This window comes from Psammomys obesus, unplaced genomic scaffold (genome assembly GCF_907164565.1).
Source record: "Psammomys obesus unplaced genomic scaffold, mPsaObe1.curated_primary_1811, whole genome shotgun sequence".
NCBI classification, from domain to species: domain Eukaryota; kingdom Metazoa; phylum Chordata; class Mammalia; order Rodentia; family Muridae; genus Psammomys; species Psammomys obesus.
In genome coordinates this window covers 1,561,474-1,580,481 of record NW_026594240.1, presented here as the reverse complement: position 1 = coordinate 1,580,481, position 19,008 = coordinate 1,561,474, and the positions used below count along the sequence as shown (strand labels likewise).

General features: G+C 39.6%; 1 protein-coding gene across 4 annotated transcripts in view; it reads right to left on the bottom strand.

Moving 5' to 3' along the window:
* Positions 1–19,008, bottom strand: part of Nckap1l (NCK associated protein 1 like) — a 180,143-nt gene that overhangs the window by 34,684 nt on the left and 126,451 nt on the right. For all 4 annotated transcript variants that reach the window (XM_055618248.1, XM_055618249.1, XM_055618250.1 and 1 more), the window contains 6 exons: positions 5,614–5,670; positions 4,201–4,343; positions 3,256–3,346; positions 3,029–3,166; positions 1,439–1,487; positions 1,197–1,353 (listed from right to left, as the gene is read on the bottom strand). In XM_055618248.1, coding sequence (XP_055474223.1) covers positions 1,197–1,353; positions 1,439–1,487; positions 3,029–3,166; positions 3,256–3,346; positions 4,201–4,343; positions 5,614–5,670 — 635 coding nt within the window. The remainder of the gene's footprint in view (positions 1–1,196; positions 1,354–1,438; positions 1,488–3,028; positions 3,167–3,255; positions 3,347–4,200; positions 4,344–5,613; positions 5,671–19,008) is intronic.

The window sequence follows — 19,008 nt, the reverse complement described above, 5'->3', positions numbered from 1 at the left end:
AGAAAGAAAGAAAGAAAGAAAGAAAGAAAGAAAGAAAGAAAGAAAGAGGGTTGGGAGGAACTGAGGTATTTCTCTTGCTGCAACTGTTTAACTCATGTCTGTCTGTCCCCCATTCTCTTCAGAACCTCCGAAGCCAGTGCAAATACCCTTAATGCCCCTCCTGCTTACACCGCACTTTGTGTCCCAACCTCCTGCTCTGTCACAACTATTTGACTATTTTCCAACAATTTGTAAATTTTTCTTTTTAAGCTTAAGAACAATTTTACTAGATTTTAAGAGAATAAGTTGGGGTGGGGATGGGGACAAGGCAGGCAAGTGGCAATTCTCAGAAGCTACAGGAGGAAGGCAAGAGTAAGAGAGAGAACCACACCATTTGAGTTAGAACATAAGTCAGACACATGGTAGACAAGCAATCACATGGCAAAAAGGAGTGAGAGAAAACTGCAGGGAAAGAGTAAGAAAGCCCAAAGTGTTAGGGAAAGCACATATAAAACAAAAAAGGTTAAGCTTTCCTGAGTAATTCAGCAACTGCCGTATTTTTTTAAAAAGGTCTCACATGTAGCCCATGTTGCATTAGATGCTGAATGCTGACATTACTACTGTGTGCCACCAAACTCAGCTTGACACGTTAAAAAAAAAAGTTCATGATGTACTATACCAGATCTTTTTCCACATACTTTACATACATGAACTCTTCAGAAAACTACAAGGTCATAAAGAGATACATCTTCATTTTGTTGTGGTTCTGTGTTTTCTTTGTGCCTACTTGATTTTGTTTTGATCTTGAGATAGGGTTCCAGGCCAGTACCCTAGACTGGCCTGGAACTCACTGTGAGCAAGCCTGGTCCTCCTGCTGCCACCTCCCCAAGTGCTGAGATTATAAGGGTATACCATGACAACCGAATGAGAGACACCACTTTTACAGATGAGGAAACTGAGCTAATGGTATGGAGAAGTCAAGTGACCTACCCAGGTCACACAGCTAGTGAGTGGCTCAGCTTGAATTCAAATCAGGCAGCCTGGCCTCACAGTATCTTAGTAATCTCTCTATACCTAAAAATCAAGTGAGGCACCAACATAGAGTAAGTGTTTGCTAAATATTTAAAAGTTAAAATTAATCCCTACCACCTATACTTTGGGAAAATGTATGTTGTTGAGTCTATACCTTCCAAAAGATCATCTTCTAACTCACTCACCCTTTCAAACTGCTGAACAGGTCCTCCGTGACCTTGTGCACCTGGAGCACATCCTCCCGGATGAGGGTGATGTACAGGGTGCCCTCCAGACACAGCTTCCACAGCTTCTGGCACTGGCTGTTGGAGTTGAGGCACCCGTGGCAAAGAAGAAACCCAACTGCAGGTGGGCAAGAAGCAAAGAAGGCTTTTAGTGTGCTTCTGGGAGTACTGCATGCCCTAACCCATCTGCTCCGACAACTTACTTATGATCCATCGCTCCATGACTTCCACAGACAGATATTCGCAGGCCATCTATGAGAAGACAGGCAGAGAGGGTCAAGCGGCTGCCTAGGACTTCTAAGGAAAGGATAGAGCCAGCAAGATGGCTCAACCAGTAAAGGAGCCTGCTGCCAATCTGAGTGAAGAAACAGAACTGAATCCTGAAGGTTGTTCTCTTACTCCTGTACTTGTGCTCCACCCACTTATGATACAAAATAAATCAATAAAAGTATAATTAATTTTTTTAAATAGAAATTAGGGGAGAACTCATGCCTAGCATGCACAAAGGCCAGAGTGAAATCCCCGGCACTAAAAACAAACAAAAATAACTTCTTTTACCAAATTGGATTAAAGCGCTTCAATGAGACAACATCTAGGAAAGCTGCCACCAAAGAAACAAGGCACTGAAAAGGGACTGAGGGGCAAAGGACATAGATGAGGAAAAGAACAAGGTTAGGCTGGAAGTAAGAACAAATAAAATGTATAGCATAACATCTCAACACTGAGATACTTTCAAAAAGCTTCAACTTAAAATCTCATAATTTCATCTTTCATTATGTTCTTTAATCATACTTGAAATGTAAACACTCATTTGGAACTTATCAACGACCTCTCACCATTAGTTGTAAATGTGTGTGTGTGTGTGTGTGAGTGTGTACGCACTCATGCATATTCTTGTAGAGACTAGAGTATGTCATCACCTGTATTCCTCACTCTCCACCTTATATTTCTGAGACAGAGTCTCTCACTGACCCCAGAGCTCATGGCTGATCACCTTGGCTCTGAAGAGCTGCCTGCCTCCATGTCCCAGTGCGGACAGTACAGACGCACAGCACTGTGTCCAGCCTTTATTCAGTTGCCAGCAATCTAAAATCAGGTTCTCACAGCGGCAGAGCAATCATACCCTACCCTCTACATCACCCCCACATAGTTTCATTATTTGTGATCATTTGAGACAAGTTCTTGCTATATGGCCCTTCCTGGCCTCAAACTGTGGCAGTCCTTGTGCCTCCATCTGCCAACTGCTTAAATTACAGAAATATGCCATCAGTTGCATTTCTATGGCATATTTTCCTTTCAGGACTCTAAATTCTTTGAGGGAAAGTATAAAGCCTGTCATGTCTGAATACCAACATTTATTAGTTAACAGACTCCTGATACAACTTCCTGCTTAAGCCTAACGACTCCATTTCTTTTTTGGTTGGGTTCTGAGTCAACGTCTTACTCTAGCCTCGCCTGGCCTGACACTTGCTATGTAAGCAGGGCTAGCTGTGTACACACGGCAACCCTCTTGCCTCACTCTCCCAAGAGCTAGAGGCACAAATACAATATGCCACCACACCCTCCTGACTCAGCTCCATCCATTTGTTAATTCAGGCACATACTAACCCTCATCCAATCAGAAACTCAACATCAGTCATGACTTTTTTAGCTTAAGAAGAGACCAACCTAGAGGTAGGCCCTAGAAGAATGCTAAAACAGCTTGGGGACTAATGTCTCCCAATAAAAGCACCTTCCAGAGAGAGGGTCTTGGCAAAGAGTAACTCTTGTAACAGAAGGAAGAGGGAACTCACTGTGTCTGAATTGGCGGGGTTAATCATAGCTGGGGGACTGCTGATGAGACTTAGAAGCTGGGCACTACGCCACTGCTCAGCACCCTGGCTCCTCCGAACAAAGAGGAAGTGCAGAGAGAGGAGGGCTCCACTCACAGCCTGTGGAAAGAGGCAAATAAACCCTTAATGTCAAGGATGAATGTGAATGCTTCTGCCTGGATGATTTTTCTCTCTCTCAGAGAGCTCACCTTTGTGTGAGGTCCAAATTCTTCTGTCAGCTTCTTCAGAGGATGGTCATACTCTAATACCATCTGGCCCAGTCGAGCAAAACTGGGGTCACTGGAGGAAAGCAGAAGAGGGAAGAGTTATGGACTATTCCCAGCATATGTTACCTAGAGGATAATGCAGATATGTGCACAGGCTGCCATTTCCTACTCCCTCCAAATACAGATATGCTAGCCTGTGAATTACATATACTGATGTCCAATATAGGTGTACCAAGTTATGGTTAGAAATAACCACACAGTTTTGAACAGGTCCATGAAAGTTTCTTTCTTGTAGGCTCCCCAGACAGGGCTGGATGCATAACAGCTATCCTATAAATTTGCACTCACTCATCTATATCAAATATGCCTGCACCTAAATCTCTGAAAATCCCAAAGGGGAGACAAAGATTCTAAGCTCATCTCTTAAAGTTTGTGCCAAGATAACCCATATAGACATGGGGGAATGCACACCACACATAGAAAACGATGCTGTGTCTCACTCTCATCTTTCCATGTTTCATTTTTTCACCCTTTAAATATTTATACTGCATTGATGAATGGAGGACAGAATTGCAAATAATCCAACATCCATTTCTATTTGGCTTCCAATTATCTTTAATGTGTATTATCTTACATTACTTACCTCTAATGGCTTAACCTTACTGGTATTAATTCTGAATACTAAAATGAATTGTCTGTGCCTTTAATAACCTGAAAAGCAAAGTGGAAGCCAGTCCAGGATTATAAATAGACCAGAGATAATACTGAGTGGATAATCCATTGGCAGAGATTTAATAGTTAACTGTATGTGAAAACGTATCTTATTTTGCCTGGGACACCATGTGGATTATAGGTTCTCGTAGGAGAAATCATGACAACAAGTTCTTTTGTCTCCATGCAGCAGCACTTTACCTCCTTCTAACTCACCCATGCCCATGCAGCATCTCGTGGGCACAGTTGTACATGCCAATGAGTATCCGGCGGTCCTCAATCCGTGACAGGAGTAAAATGACTGAGGTGTAAGTCACAATCAAGTCCAGGTAGCTCCGAGTGAAGTCAAAGTTGAGATTCTACAGTGAAAATACATAATAATCTCAAGATCAATGTGGCTAATTAGTCTGGTCATGCAGCTTCTCCATTACAGTAATAAACAGATTCAATGCCTATTAGAAGTAAAAGTTTTCAAAAGAAATTGAAACAAAGGTCAGGTGCTAAACATGAGCTCAAGATACAGGAGAGCCTGGTACCTTGACACTAGCCATAATCACAGCTGCTCTGGATACTGAGGCAGGAGAATTACAAGTTCAAGGCCAGCTCAGACTACAGAGTAAGTTTAAGGCCAACTTGGACAACTTAGTGAGATCCTGTCACAAAATAAGGAAATTTGGCCAGGCATGGTAGTGCACATAGGCAAAGGCAGTGGATCTCTGAATTTGAGGCCAGTCTGGACTACAGATGGAGTTCCAGGACAGCCAGGGCTACATAGCGAAACCCTAGAGAAACTTTATCTTAAAAAACCAAAAGAAGAAGAAGGAGCAGGAAGAGAAAAATGAAGGAGAGAGAGAGAGTTAAAAATAGAACTAGGAGGGGCTGGAGAGATGGCTCAGTGGTTAAGAGCACTGTCTGCTCTTCCTAAGGACTGAGTTCAATTCCCAGCACCCACATGGCAGCTCACAAGTGTCTGTAATTCCAGGCCTGACACCTTTACACCAATACACATAAAGTAAAGAAAATTTAAAAAAATAGAACTAGGAATCTAAGTCAGTAATAGAGCTCTTCCTAGAATACACAAGGCCTTAGCTTCAAAGAGCACAGTAGCAAGCCCAGTAGCAAAAAAAAAAAAAAAAAAAAAAAGAATACAAAGAAACTAGGAAATAAGGTACTACTGGAGGATTAAAAGATGTGAAATAAAAATGCTGGTGTATAATTTTGTGTTATTTAAAACACACTGATGTTCTGCTTACTATTTAAGAGCATTTAACCTTATGTTTTTAAAAAGAATTACAGTGTCAGACCATCAAAATGGCAGTGGGTAAAAAGCACTTGTTGCCAAGCCTAACTATCTAAGTCTGGAACCCACATGGTAGAAAGAGAGAACTGACTCCCACAAGGGTTCTTCTGACTTCCATACATGTGCTATGGTCCGTGAACACATAAACCTTCCCGCCCACAAACACACAATAAATAATTATTTTAATTAAAAATAAATGAGAACTACAGTCCTGAGAAAGAACAAATGAAACAGTCATTTATCCAATTCTGTCCCACCCTCCCCTGTCTCGGTTTACACCTCAGTTTTAATTCTCCTCTACAACAGAAAAACATTACAAAGACTCTTACGATATCAAAATGACACTGGCAGGCATCAATGGTGTTGAGAAGTTCATATACATGATCCTGGTGGTAGAAGTGAAGAAGAAAATGAGTGAGTGATGTGTGCTACCAAGACATAGAATGAAGGAATGACTTCCCTAGAGGCCCTGGGGATCCTCCTCAAGGAAGAGCATTGCTCAAAAGAGGATGACATTCCTTCTCACAAGCCCTCAGGGGCCCCTGTCAGAGGTCTGCTGGTGTCACACGCCCCAGGCACAAGGCACCTATGTTATTCACATAGTACTTGACAGTACTTGACTGTTCCTGGGCCCCATTTCCCCACAAAGTGATATGAAAGAACTTTTTGGCATTTTTTAAAAAAATAAAATTGACACGCTTTTCTAAAGGACAAAAAGAGAGGCATTTGAAAGTTCTTCATGCAAAGACATGTTAGTGTTTAGAACACGGAAATGCTAATTATCCTAATGTGACTATAATACATTGTATTTGTTGATCAAATAATCACACTATATCCCAGACATGTACATAATGTACCAATTATTTTTTAAAATTGGAAAATCAACATTAAATATATTCTTATTATATGTTTCAGCAACCCTAGTGAAATGAAAAACACACCTCTAGAAAGATTTTACTTGGTCTTTAGTTGCAATTTATACTAACTGGCTCAAATCCAGAAGCAACCCACCAAACAGGAAATAAATAAACCCTTTGTATTCATACAATGGAATAGTTCTCAGCAAAAATAAGTAGTGAATCATTGACACATAAAACGTTATAGGCAAATCTCAAAACACAAAAGAATACATGCTAATCAGATTCCATTTACCTGAACCTTTAGAAAAGAAACATCATTCTAGACACCAGTTTAGCAATTGCTTGGGACCAGGAGTGCAGGATAAGAATTGTCAAGGAAAAAAAAACAAAAAACAAAAACGCCCAGGTACCTTTGGGTAGTGGGAATTTCCTGTGCTTTGATTGCAGTGGTGATACACATAAAGCTAGGCTTATCAGAGCCTACTAAAATGTGTGGGAAAGGCAGGCACTGCAGCTCCTGCTATGCCCAGAGAAAATTCAGGAGAGAAAAATGGAACTGAGCCAGGCTCCCTTCTACCACTCCCTCAAGTGACTGTCTTCTTCCTAATGGCTACTCTCGAGTTAATACTCTCATCTGACCCTTCTTCGAACCTCATAATCTCCATGTTCCTACTTCTCACTTCACTATACAATGTAAGAAATACTCTAGATTAGCTCCCTACGGTTGGCACAGGATTTCCAAGGCAGGATCTACAGTGTTGTGTCATGAAAAAAAAAAAAAAAAAAAAACTAATAAAGGGCCAGAAAGATAGTTCAGCAGTTAACAGCACTGTTTGCTCTTCAAGAGGACCTGAGTTCAATAGCCAGCACTCACATGACAGCTCACAACTGTTTGTAACTCCCATTCCAGAAAAGCCAACACCCTCACACAGACACACATGCAGACAAAACACCAATGCCCATAAAAATAAAAATAATTTTTAAAAAACCTTAATAATAGTACTACAAACTTGGATTGCTCAATGGGATAAAATATGCATTATTTCTCAAATATATAAAGAGCACATGTCCAGACCAGGCATAGTGGCACACACCCTTAATCCTGTTACTCAGGAAGCAGAGGCAGGTAGATCTCTGTGAATCTGGAATTACAGAGTTCCAGGACAGTAAAGGCTATGCGAGCAGGGGGTTGGGCACAATGGCACATGTCTTTAATCCCAGCAGAGGCAGAGACAGGCGAATCTGAGTTTAAGGCCAGCCTGGTCCACAGAGTGGGTTCCAGGACAGTCAAGGCTACACAGACAAACTCTTGTCTTAAAAAAAAAAAAAAAAAAAAAAAAATATGTTCAACAAATAAAAATTAGAAAACATAGAAAAGCTTAATTTTAATTAGGGTGCTGGTGCTGTTGCTGTTGAGAGAGTCTCATGTAACAAAGGCTGACCTCAAACTCCTTAAATAGCCTCGACCTACCAAGTGCTGGGATTAGAGACATCTGCTACCACATTAGTCAACTAGTTTTGTATTTTTTTTGGGGGGGGGGCAGTTAAACTTTTGAGACTTAAGCCCTAGCTTAAATATACAATAATCTTCTTATCCCTGTCTCTTCAATGCTAGGATTAGAGGCATAAACCACCATGCCCAGCAATTATTTTTTTGAAATCTGTATTCACATGCATGCGTATGTATGTGTGTGCGTGTGAGTATTCTAACATATATACTAACTTGTGTATGAGTACACTAACATACATGTGCTACGGAAGTAATATGGAGATCAGAGGACAACTTTGTTCTTGGTCCTCAACTTCCACCTTGTTTGGAACTGCCTCTTGTTTTTTTTTGAGGTTTTGCTTGCTTGCTTGCTTGCTTGCTTGTTGTGGAGTTTTGTTTTGTTGTTGCTGTTGTTTTGAGATAGGGTCTCACCACTAGCTCCTACTCGGCTGGAACTCAATATGTAGACCAGGCTGGTCTCAAATTTACAGAGATTTTCCTGTGCTAGGATTAAAGGCAAAAACCACCATACCTGGCTGGGACGGCCTTTTGTTTGCTGATATGTACACCAAGTTTCCAAGCATTATCCTGTCCCTGTCTCCAGCTCATCACAGGAGTGTTGCAGGATTTTTGATTCCATTAAGACTGTGAACTGTAAAACCCTGTTTATTGTTTTGTTTGGTTGAGCCCTATCACACACTTTTAATCTTAGAACTTTCTGTTTATTGTAAACAGGTGATTATGGTGTGGTCCAGCATTCTCTGCCTCTCTGAGCTAGCAGATTTTCACCACAGCATCTGGATCCTGAGTCTATTGGTAAAATAGAACAGTTGAGATTTTAAATTTTTTTTGTAATTATATTTATTTATTTACTTATTTATTTATTTATTTTAATTCTTTATTAATTACACTTTATTCACTTTGTATCCCCCCTATGATTCCTCCCTCCTCCCGTCCCAATCCCTCCCTTCCTCCACCCTCTGAATGCATGCCGCTCCCCAAGTCCACTGATAGGGGAGGTCTTCTTTTCCTTCCTTCTGATCCTAGTCAATTAGGACTCATCAGGACCACAGAAGAAGACAATGCAGCCACTCCTGATGAGATTTTAATTTTTAAAACAACATTTCAGGTCTCTCAAAGATGGCGGCAACCAGTGTGCACCGTTTCTGAAGGGCAGAAGATCCAAAACTCCAAAACTGGTAAGTGGATGAGTGGCTGAAGACAGAGCATCAACTTTGAGGCTTCCTGGGCTAGAGGGGACAATCCTTAAGCTGGGACAGATTGGATCCAGACCCACCCCCGACCCCTGCCCCAGTGGATGCCTCCAGGGCCTGAAAGCGCTGAACTCTCAGCTGCACCTTTGCGCTGTGGCAGGGAGCGCATAACCCCAGCCTCCTTACTCTAATGGCCAAACAGGGGACCCACATCTGAGAGTAGAAAACTGTGGGTTCTCTGAGACTACCACTTATGCCTGCCAGTGTGTTTGTGGGCCCTCTGCACTTTGCACAGCCACCTGCGAGTGAGTGCGTGTGGGCCCTCCATACAATATGAGCCTGCGAGTGAGTTCGCTTGCTTCACACACCCTCGAATGAGTGCTTCTGCAAGAAAGTGCGAACAGAGCCCAGATCCGGGTCCCTCTACCCTAGCAGCCACACATTGGATCCCTCCGACCCACACCCCTACTGTAGGCAACAAGGGATCTCTGGGACAGCTTTCTCAACATTGAAACCCCTGTTCTGTGGGACTCCCAGCAGAGTTCAGGCAAACAATTCCTGGAGCCAAGATGGTGCAGCTCAGGCAGATCTGAGCGCTTGGAGCACAACATAGGCGACAGGCCTGTGAGTCACTGAGCCATTCAGACAGCTGTGCATGCCCTCGAAAACAATGCCTGCACCACAACCTACACTTGTGCTTGCTTCTCCTTTCACTCCACCCTTCCAGACAGGCACACCTCCATGCACACTGTTGAGCTTCTGCACTTGCGCCTGCGACCTTCCTCCCTTAGCTGCATCTGAAACACCAAAACCCACTCTCAAACCAGTGGACCTCTCTCATCTTTCTGAAGCCTACTCCAGACTCCAGAGACAGACGGACCCAGTCTGTAGTAATAAATAGCAAAAGCTACTGACCATCAGCTGGCTAGAGGCAGGCATAAGAACGCATCCAACAAAAATCAGGACATCATGGCTTCACCAACAACCCCCAAAATCAATGGATAATTTAATTCATCGAAAACACAGGATAATGATTTTAAAGCTACACCTATTGAGTTACTAGAGGGACATAAAGAGGAAACAAACAAAATTCTCAAAGATATAGCCACACAAATAGAGGCACATAAAGAGGAAATGAACAGAGCTCTTAAAGAAATACAGGCAACTATAGCCACACAAATCGAGGCACATGAAGTAAAAATGAATAAAAAAAATAGATGCAATCATGGAAAGATGGGAATCCACATTCAAACAGATGAAAGAAATGGTTCAAGACATGGAAACAGAATTAGAATCAATAAAGAAAACACAAACAGAGAAAAACCTGGAGCTGGAGAACTTAGAGAAAAGGTCAGAAACCACAAAGATAAGCATCACCAACAGAATACAAGATATGGAAGAGAGAATCTCAGGCACTGAAGATACAATTGCAGAAACTGACACATCTCTCAAAGAAAAAATAAAATTGGAAAAGTCCCAAACACAAAACATCCAAGAAATCAAGGATGCCATGAAAAGACGAAATCTTAGAATAATAAAAATAGACAAAAAAGAAGATTCCAGGCTCCAAGGTCCAGAAAATATTTTCAAGAAAATCATAGAAGAAAAATTTCCAAACTTAAAGATACAAGAGGCTGAAACATACAAGAGGCTTACAGAACACCAAAGAGACTAGACTAGAAAAGAAACTTCTCACGTCACATAGTAGTCAAAACACTTAATCTAAAGAACAAAGAAAAAATATTAAAAGCATCAAGGGAAAAAGGCCAAGTAACATACAATGGTAGACCTATCAGAATCACACCAGACTTTTCAACAGAAACCATGAAAGCCAGAAGGGCCTGGATAGATGTCATGCAGACTCTAAGAGAACACATATGTCAAATCAGACTACTCTACTCAGCAAAGCTTTCAATCAACATAGATAGAGAAAACAAAATATTTCATGACAAAACTAACTTAAATAATACCTACACAGCAACACAGCCCTACAGAATACTAGAAGGAAAACTCCAATCTAATGAAATCAACTACAGCCAAGAAAACACACTACATAGATAACCTCACAACAAAAGATCAAAAGAAAACAAGCACACACACACACTATCACCACCAACTCCACAATAAAAGGAACTAACACACATTGGTCACTATTATCTATTAACATCAATGGACTCAGTTCTCCAATAAAAAGATACAGACTAACAGAATGCTGAAACAGGATCCAACATTCTGCAGCACCCAAGAAACTCACCTCTGCAACAAAGATAAACACTACCTCAGAGTAAAGGGCTGGGAAAAGGTTTTTCAAGAAAATGGACCCAGAAAACAAGCTGGGGTAGCTATCCTAATATCTAATAAAATAGACTTTCAACCAAAATTAATCAGGAAAGATAAGTAGGGACACTTCATTCTCATCAAAGGAAAAATCCACCACGAAGAAATCACAATCCTGAACATTTATGCCCCAAATACCAGAGCACCTGCATTCATAAATGAAACATTATTAAAGCTCAAATCACACATCAATCCCAACACCTTAATAGTGGGAGATTTCAATACTCCACTCTCACCAAGGGACAGTCATCTAGACAGAAGCTAAGTAGGGGAAATAAAGACACTTAAAGAGGTCCTAAATCAAATGGACCTAACAGATGTCTACAGCACCTTTTACCCAAACCCAAAAGACTATATGTTCTCAGCATCCCATGGAACCTTCTCCAAATTGACCATATAGTCAGACACAAAGCTAGCCTCAACAAATACAAAAAGATTGAAATAACCCCTTATATCCTATTAGACCACCATGGCTTAAAACTAGAACTCAACAACAGAAATAACAAAAAGCCTACACATGCATAGAAATTAAACAACTCTCTACTTAACAACAGCTGGATCAGGGAAGAAATAAAAAAAAGAAATTAAAGATTTCCTAAAATTCAATGAAAATGAAGGCACAACTTACCGAAATTTCTGAGACACAATGAGAGCAGTGCTAAGAGGAAAGTTCATAGCACTAAGTATCTTCAGAAAGAAGTTTGAGACATCTCATACAATCAACTTAACAGCACACCTGAAAGCCCTAGAAAAAAAGAAGCAGACACACTCAAGAGGAATAGACAGTTGGAAACTCAGTGCTGAAATCAATAAATTAGAAGTAAAACAATTCAAAGAATCAATGAAACCAAGAGCTGATTCTTTGAGAAAAGTCAACAAGATAGACAAACCCTTAGCCAAACTAACTAAAAGGCAGAGAGAAACTATCTAAATCAGCAAAATCAAAAACAAAAAGCGGGACATAACAACAGACACTAAGGAAATCCAAACAATCATTAGGTCTTAATACAAAAGCCTATATGCCACAAAATTTGAAAATCTAAAGGAAATGGACAATTTTCTTGCTAGATTCCATTTACCAAAGCTAAACCAAGATCAGGTAAATGGATTAAACAGTCCTATATCCCACAAGGAAATAGAAGCAGTCAACAAAAGTATCGCTGCCAAAAAAAATGCCCAGGGCCAGATGGTTTCAGTGCAGAATTCTACCAGACCTTCAAAGAGGAGCTGATGCCAATACTCTTCAAACTATTCCACAAAATAGAGACAGAAGGAACTTTGCCAAACTCATTCAATGAGGCCACAGTAACCTTGATACCTAAACCACACAAAGACCCAACAAAAAAAGGGAATTTCAGACCTATCTCTCTTATGAACATTGACTCAAAAATACTCAATAAAATACTCAAAAACCAAATCCAAGAACACATGAAAGATATTATCCACCACAACCAATTAGGTTTTATCCCAGGCATGCAGGGGTGGTTCAATATATGGAAATCCATCAATGTAATCCACCACACAAACAAACATAAGGAAAAAAAAACACATGATCATCTCCTTAGATGCCAAAAAAGCATTTGACAAAATCCCACACCCATTCATATTTAAAGTTTTGGAGAGATCGGGTATACAAGGCACATAGCTAAACATAGTAAAGGCATATACAGAAAGCCCATAGCCAACATCAAACTAAACAGAGAGAAACTTAAATCAATCCCACTGAAATCAGGGACAAGGCAAGGCTGCCCACTCTCTCCATATCTCTTCAATATAGTACTTGAAGTCCTAGCTAGAGCAATAAGATAACTAAAGGAGATCAAGGGAATACACATTGGAAAAGAAGAAGTCAAAGTATCACTGTTAGCAGATAATATGATAGTATACATGAGTGACCCAAAAACTTCTACCAGAGAACTCCTACAGTTGATAAACGCCTTCAGCAACTTGGCTGAATACAAAATTAACTCAAAAAAATCAGTAGCCCTCCTGTATACAAAAGACAAAAGGGCTGAAAAGAAATAGGGAACAATACCCTTTACAATAGCCACAAATAATATAAAGTACCTTGGTGTGACTCTAACCAAGCATGTAAAAGACCTGTATTAAAAAAAAAGTCTCTGAAGAAAGATTGAAGAAGATATCAGAAGATAGAAAGATCTCCCATGCTCATGGATCAGCAGGATTAATATAGTGAAAATGGCCATCCTGCCAAAAGAAATCTATAGATTCAATGCAATTCCCATCAAAATACCAACAAAATTCTTTACAGAACTTGAAAGAACAATTCTCAATTTCATATGGAAAAATAAAAACCCAGAATTGCTAAAAATAATCCTGTACAATAACATCTTCTGGAGATATCTCCATCCCTGATCTCAAGCTGTAGTGTGGAGCAACAGTAATAAAACTGCATGGCACTGACATAGAAACAGAACAGTGGACAATGGAATTGAATAGAAGACCCAGGAATAAACCCACACACCTATGGATACTTGATTTTTTACAAAGAAGCCAAAACAATACAATGGAAAAAAGATAGCCTCTTCAAAAATGGTGCTGGTCTAACTGGATGTCTACATGTAGAAAAATACAAATAGATCCATATTTATCACCCTGCACAAAACTAAAGTCTAAGTGGATCAAAGACCTCAACATAAAACCAGACACACGGGGGCTGGAGAGGTCTTTCAGAGGTTAAGAACACTCGCTGTTCTTCCAAACGTCCTGGGTTCAATTCCTGGCAACCACATAATAGCTCATAACCATCTATACTAAGATCTGGTGTGCAGACAGAATGTTGTATAAAAATAAATTAATCTTTTTTTAAAAAGACAGTTAAAAAAAAAAACAGACACACTAAATCTGTTAGAAGAAAAAGTAGGGAAGAGCCTTGAACTCATTGGCACAGGAGACAACTTCCTGAACAGAACACCAACAGCATAATCTCTAAGAGCAACGATCAATAAATAGGACCTCATGAAAATGAAAATCTTCTGTAAAGCAAAGGACACTGATGTCAGAACAAAACAACAGCCTACAGGTTGGGAAGGGATCTTCACCAACCATATATCTGACAGACGGCTAATATCCAGAATATATATAAAGAATTTGAGAATTTAAAAACCAACAAACCAAATAATCCAATTAAAAATGGGGTACAGAGCTAAACAGAGAATTCTCAATAGAGGAATATCAAATGGCAGAGAAACACTTAAAGAAATGCTCAACATCCTTAGTCATCAGGGAGATGCAAATCAAAACAACCCTGAGATTTCACCTTACACCCATCAGAATGGCCAAGACCAAAAACTCAAGTGACAACACATGCTAGAGAGGATGTGGAGAAAGGGGAACCCTCCTCCATTGCTGGTGGGAATGTAAACTTGTACAACCACTTTGGAAATCAATCTGGCACTTTCTCAGACAGTTAGGAATAGTGCTTCCTCAAGATCCAGCTATACCACTCCTAGGCATAAATCCAAAATATGCTCAAGTACACAACAAAGACATTTGTTCAACCATGTTAGTAGCAGCTTTATTCGTAATAGCCAGAACCTGGAAACAACCAGATGTCCCTCAACTGAGAAATGGATACAGAAATTGTGGTACATTTACAAATGTAATACTACTCCGCTATTAAAAACAAGGAAATTATGAAATTTGCAGGCAAATGGTGGGAACTAGAAAACATCATCCTGAAGGAGGTATCCCAGAAGCAGAAAGACACACACGGTATATACTCACTTATAAGTGGATACTAGACCTAGAATATAGGATAAACATACCAAATCTGTACACCTAAAGAAGCTAACCAAGAAGGAGGTCCCTGGGGAGGATGATCAGTCTTCATTCAGAAAGACAAACAGGATGGACTTTGGAAGGAGAAAACAGGAAACAGGACAGAAGCCTACCACAGAGGGTCTCTGAAAGACTCTACCCAGCAGAGTATCAAAGCAGATGCTGAGACTCTTAATCAATCTTTGGGCAGAGTGCAAGGAATCCTATGAAAGAAGGAAATAGTGGGACCTGGAGCAGACAGGAGCTCCACAAGGAGAGCAACAGAACCAAAAAATCTGGGCACAGGGGTCTTTCCTGAGACTGATACTCCAACCAAGGATGATTCATGGCTATAACCTAGAGTCTCTGCTCAGATATAGCTCATGGCAGCTCAGTATCTAAGTGATTTGAGGGGTATTAAGACAGCACAGAGAAGAGAAGGGCTTCTCTCTGCTGGGGTTAAAGGCATGGGCTACCACTTCCCCTTCAAGTTCTTCTGCCTCCAACTCTTAGAAAACAAGTTGGAACTGTAGTAACCCTTTGAATTTACTTAAAACATTTTAAATCTCATAACTGTGATTTTAGTAACAAACAAAAATATTATTTTTATTATTTTTTTAAAGATTTATTTATTATGTATAGAGTGTTCTGCCTTCTCGCCAGAAGAGGGCATCAGATTTCCCCATAGATGGTTGTGAGCCACCATGTAGTTGCTGAGAATTGAACTTAGGACCTTTGGAAGATCAGCCAGTGCTCTTAACCTCTGAGCCATTTCTCCAGCCCTATTCTTTTTATTTAAGAAGAAAACTCAAAAACTGGTTCCAAGGTGGCATGGGCCATGTGGCAATCTACAATCTAACATTCTAATATGATTTAAATCATGTGGTTTAAGAAAACACATTTTTCATTTCATGCCAGTAAGGCAAGTGTGCCTTTGTTAAATATTATTTGAAAAATTTTTTTATTTTTATATTTTATGCCTGATTAGCCTTTTTACAGGTAGGGCAGTTGGTACCTTTGAAAGACCAATACCTGTTATGTTCTGCTTATGGACAACCTAGACAGTCTGTGACTGTTCTCAATAATACCTTTTAATATTTTTAGCATTCTTTACTTTACAGTTTGTTTCTGAGGCTGGAGGAATGTTAATCTGTGTTTTACACTGCTGTATCAAATTACATCCCTATAAATTTATGGCTGTATTAGCCATAATCACCTGTTTACAACAGAAAGTTTTAGGAGTAAAGGTATTTGTTAATAGGACTCAACAAACCCAAACCATAAACAGGGTTTTACAGTTCATAGTCTCAGGGTTCACAATGAGATCAAATACCCTGCAACATAGGAGCATCAGGATTAAAGGCACACTAGAAGCTGGGCACAGTGGTGCAAGCCTGTGATCCCAGCACTTAAGGAGGCAGAGGCAGGTGGATTTTGAGTTTGAGGCCTAGACTACAAAGTAATCCCAGGGCAGCCAATGCTACAACAGAGAAATCCTGTGTACAGGCTTTACCTGGGTTCTGGGAATCTGAACTCAGATCCTCACACTTGTATGCTAAGTAATTACCCACTGAGCCATCCCCTCTCCCCCAATTAAAAAAATTATTTTATGAGTATAAGTGTGTGCCTGGGTGTATGCACGTGTGCTATGTGCTAAGTGTGCACAGGTGCAGGTGCCCATGGAGGCCCTAACAGCGTCAGTGCACAGGTGCAGGTGCCCATGGAGGCCATAACGGCGTCAGGCCCCCTGAAACTGAAGTTACAGATACCCTGAACCAAACCCAGGTCCTCTGAAAGAGCAACAAGTGCTCATAACCACCAAGCCATCTCTCTAGCCCCTTCCACCTTCATGTTTTTAAAACACTCATAACCCCATGATTCAGAAATTTCAATCTTCTGTATATGCATATTTATCTATGTAAATATACACTTTAGAGACGATTACATCTTAAGCTATATTGTCATTTTCTCTTCACATTAAACAATATGTGAAGGATGTTTTTGCATGCCCACTAATGCAAACATGTTATCATCTTTAACAACTGCATAATTATTTGTTTATAGTCATATATCCTGAGCTTTTAACTGAATCTGTGTTTATATTGGCTATATCAATTATCAACTTGACACTATTACAAACAATGCAACAGAGTATATTCTTGTACATGTATCTTTAGGGACTTTTGTTTCCTTATGACAAGTTCTAGAAGTATAATTATTTCATTAATTTTTCAGTTTTGAAAGGCATTATCATTTGCAACTTAGAATGTTGTATGAATGATTGTTAATGTTTCCTTAATTCCTAAAAGCAGTAAATGATTATCCTTTAAAATCCAAACAAAATATCATTTATATGCTACAGCTACTGAAAGCTTTTATCAACAAGCCAAATACAAACTGAGACATATTCTGAACAACTTTCAAAAGATCAGGTCATAAAAGACAAAAGAAAGAATTATAACAAAACAAGTGAAAATATGGTCCCTGTATTAGCCAATAGTATTGTGGAATATTATATTTCTTCAGTACAATAATTATAGCAGGATTATGTAAGAAAATATTCCTGTCCTTAACAGATGTATGCTAAAATATTTTGGAAAGGAAATGTCCTGATGTCTGCAAATAAGTAAAGTGGTTTGGAGGAAAAGTGAGTGACAAGCAATATGGTGAAATATTAGCAATTAAAAGATCCAGAAGAAAAGCAGCATTTATTATGCAAGTTAACATCTCTGATCCAAAACGCTTAGGACCAAAAGTGTCTCATACTTTGGCTATCTCCGATTTTTTGCAAATGTTTTCATATATATATAAAATATCTTGGAGATGGAACCCAAATCTAAACACATTTATGTTTCATGAATACCTCATGTTCATGGCCTGTGTGGATTTGAGTGGAATTACTATTAACAATGTGATCTCTCACATTGCTCTTTCCTCCCAATTCCCATGCCTCCTTTGCTGTAATGGACTCTTCCTCTGCAACAGTATCTTCTATACATTGCCTGGGTCATGGCATCTTATCAGAAAAGTAACTAACACATAACCTAAAGATAATTTTATGTAATTTTTTTGTATTTTGACTATAACTGGTCACATAGGTCAGACTTACAGCAGTCATATCAATTATCAAGAAATTCATATTTTACAATATTCTAAAGTTCAGATTTTCAGATTAGAGATGAACCAGCACTGCATTTACTTTTGGGAGGAGAGTAGTTCAAACAGGTTCTCACTATGTAGACCAGGCTGGCCTCAAACTTGGAGATCTGTCTGCCTCTGCCTCTCAAGAGTGATTAAGGGTGTGTACCACCATGCCAGACATATCTTTGGAAATTTTTAATATGTTTATAATAAAATATGAGAGGTGTGGCCCATATAGAAAACTCCTAACACTCAACAACAAAAACTAAACAAAACTGATCAAAAAATGTATAAAGAAGTTGAAGGAGATATTTCTCAAAAAAGATATATAAATGTCCAATAAAAACAATAAAAGATACTCTACATCACACATTAACAGGACATAAATTACAAAAACAATGAAGCAAGGGTGTGGCTAAGTAGTAGAACTATGCCTAGTATTCATGAAACTTTAGGTTTGACACTCACTATACAAAAAACAAAAGGCAACAGTTGTTGATCAGAATATCAGAATACTGAGAAATTGTATCCTTGTGTACTGTTAGTAGTCAATTAAAAGGTACAGCCACTACAGAAAAAACAAAACGAAACAAAACGGGATAGCAACCAACTCTGAAGTTGTACTCTGACCTCCATGTACATGCACACTCACGTTCACACACACCACACAGACGTGATAATAATAAAGAAGTTTCAAAAAGAACTTCCCATAATTGCCAGGTGCAGTGGTACACGCCTATAATCCCAGCAGAGGCAGAGGCAGGCAAATCTCTGAGGATTTTTTTTTTTTTTTGAGGCCAGCCTGGTCTACAGAATGAGTTGTAGGATAGCCAGCGCTACACAGAAAGACCCTGTCTCAAAAAAAATCTAACAGCTTCACAAATGAATATATAAAGAAGAATT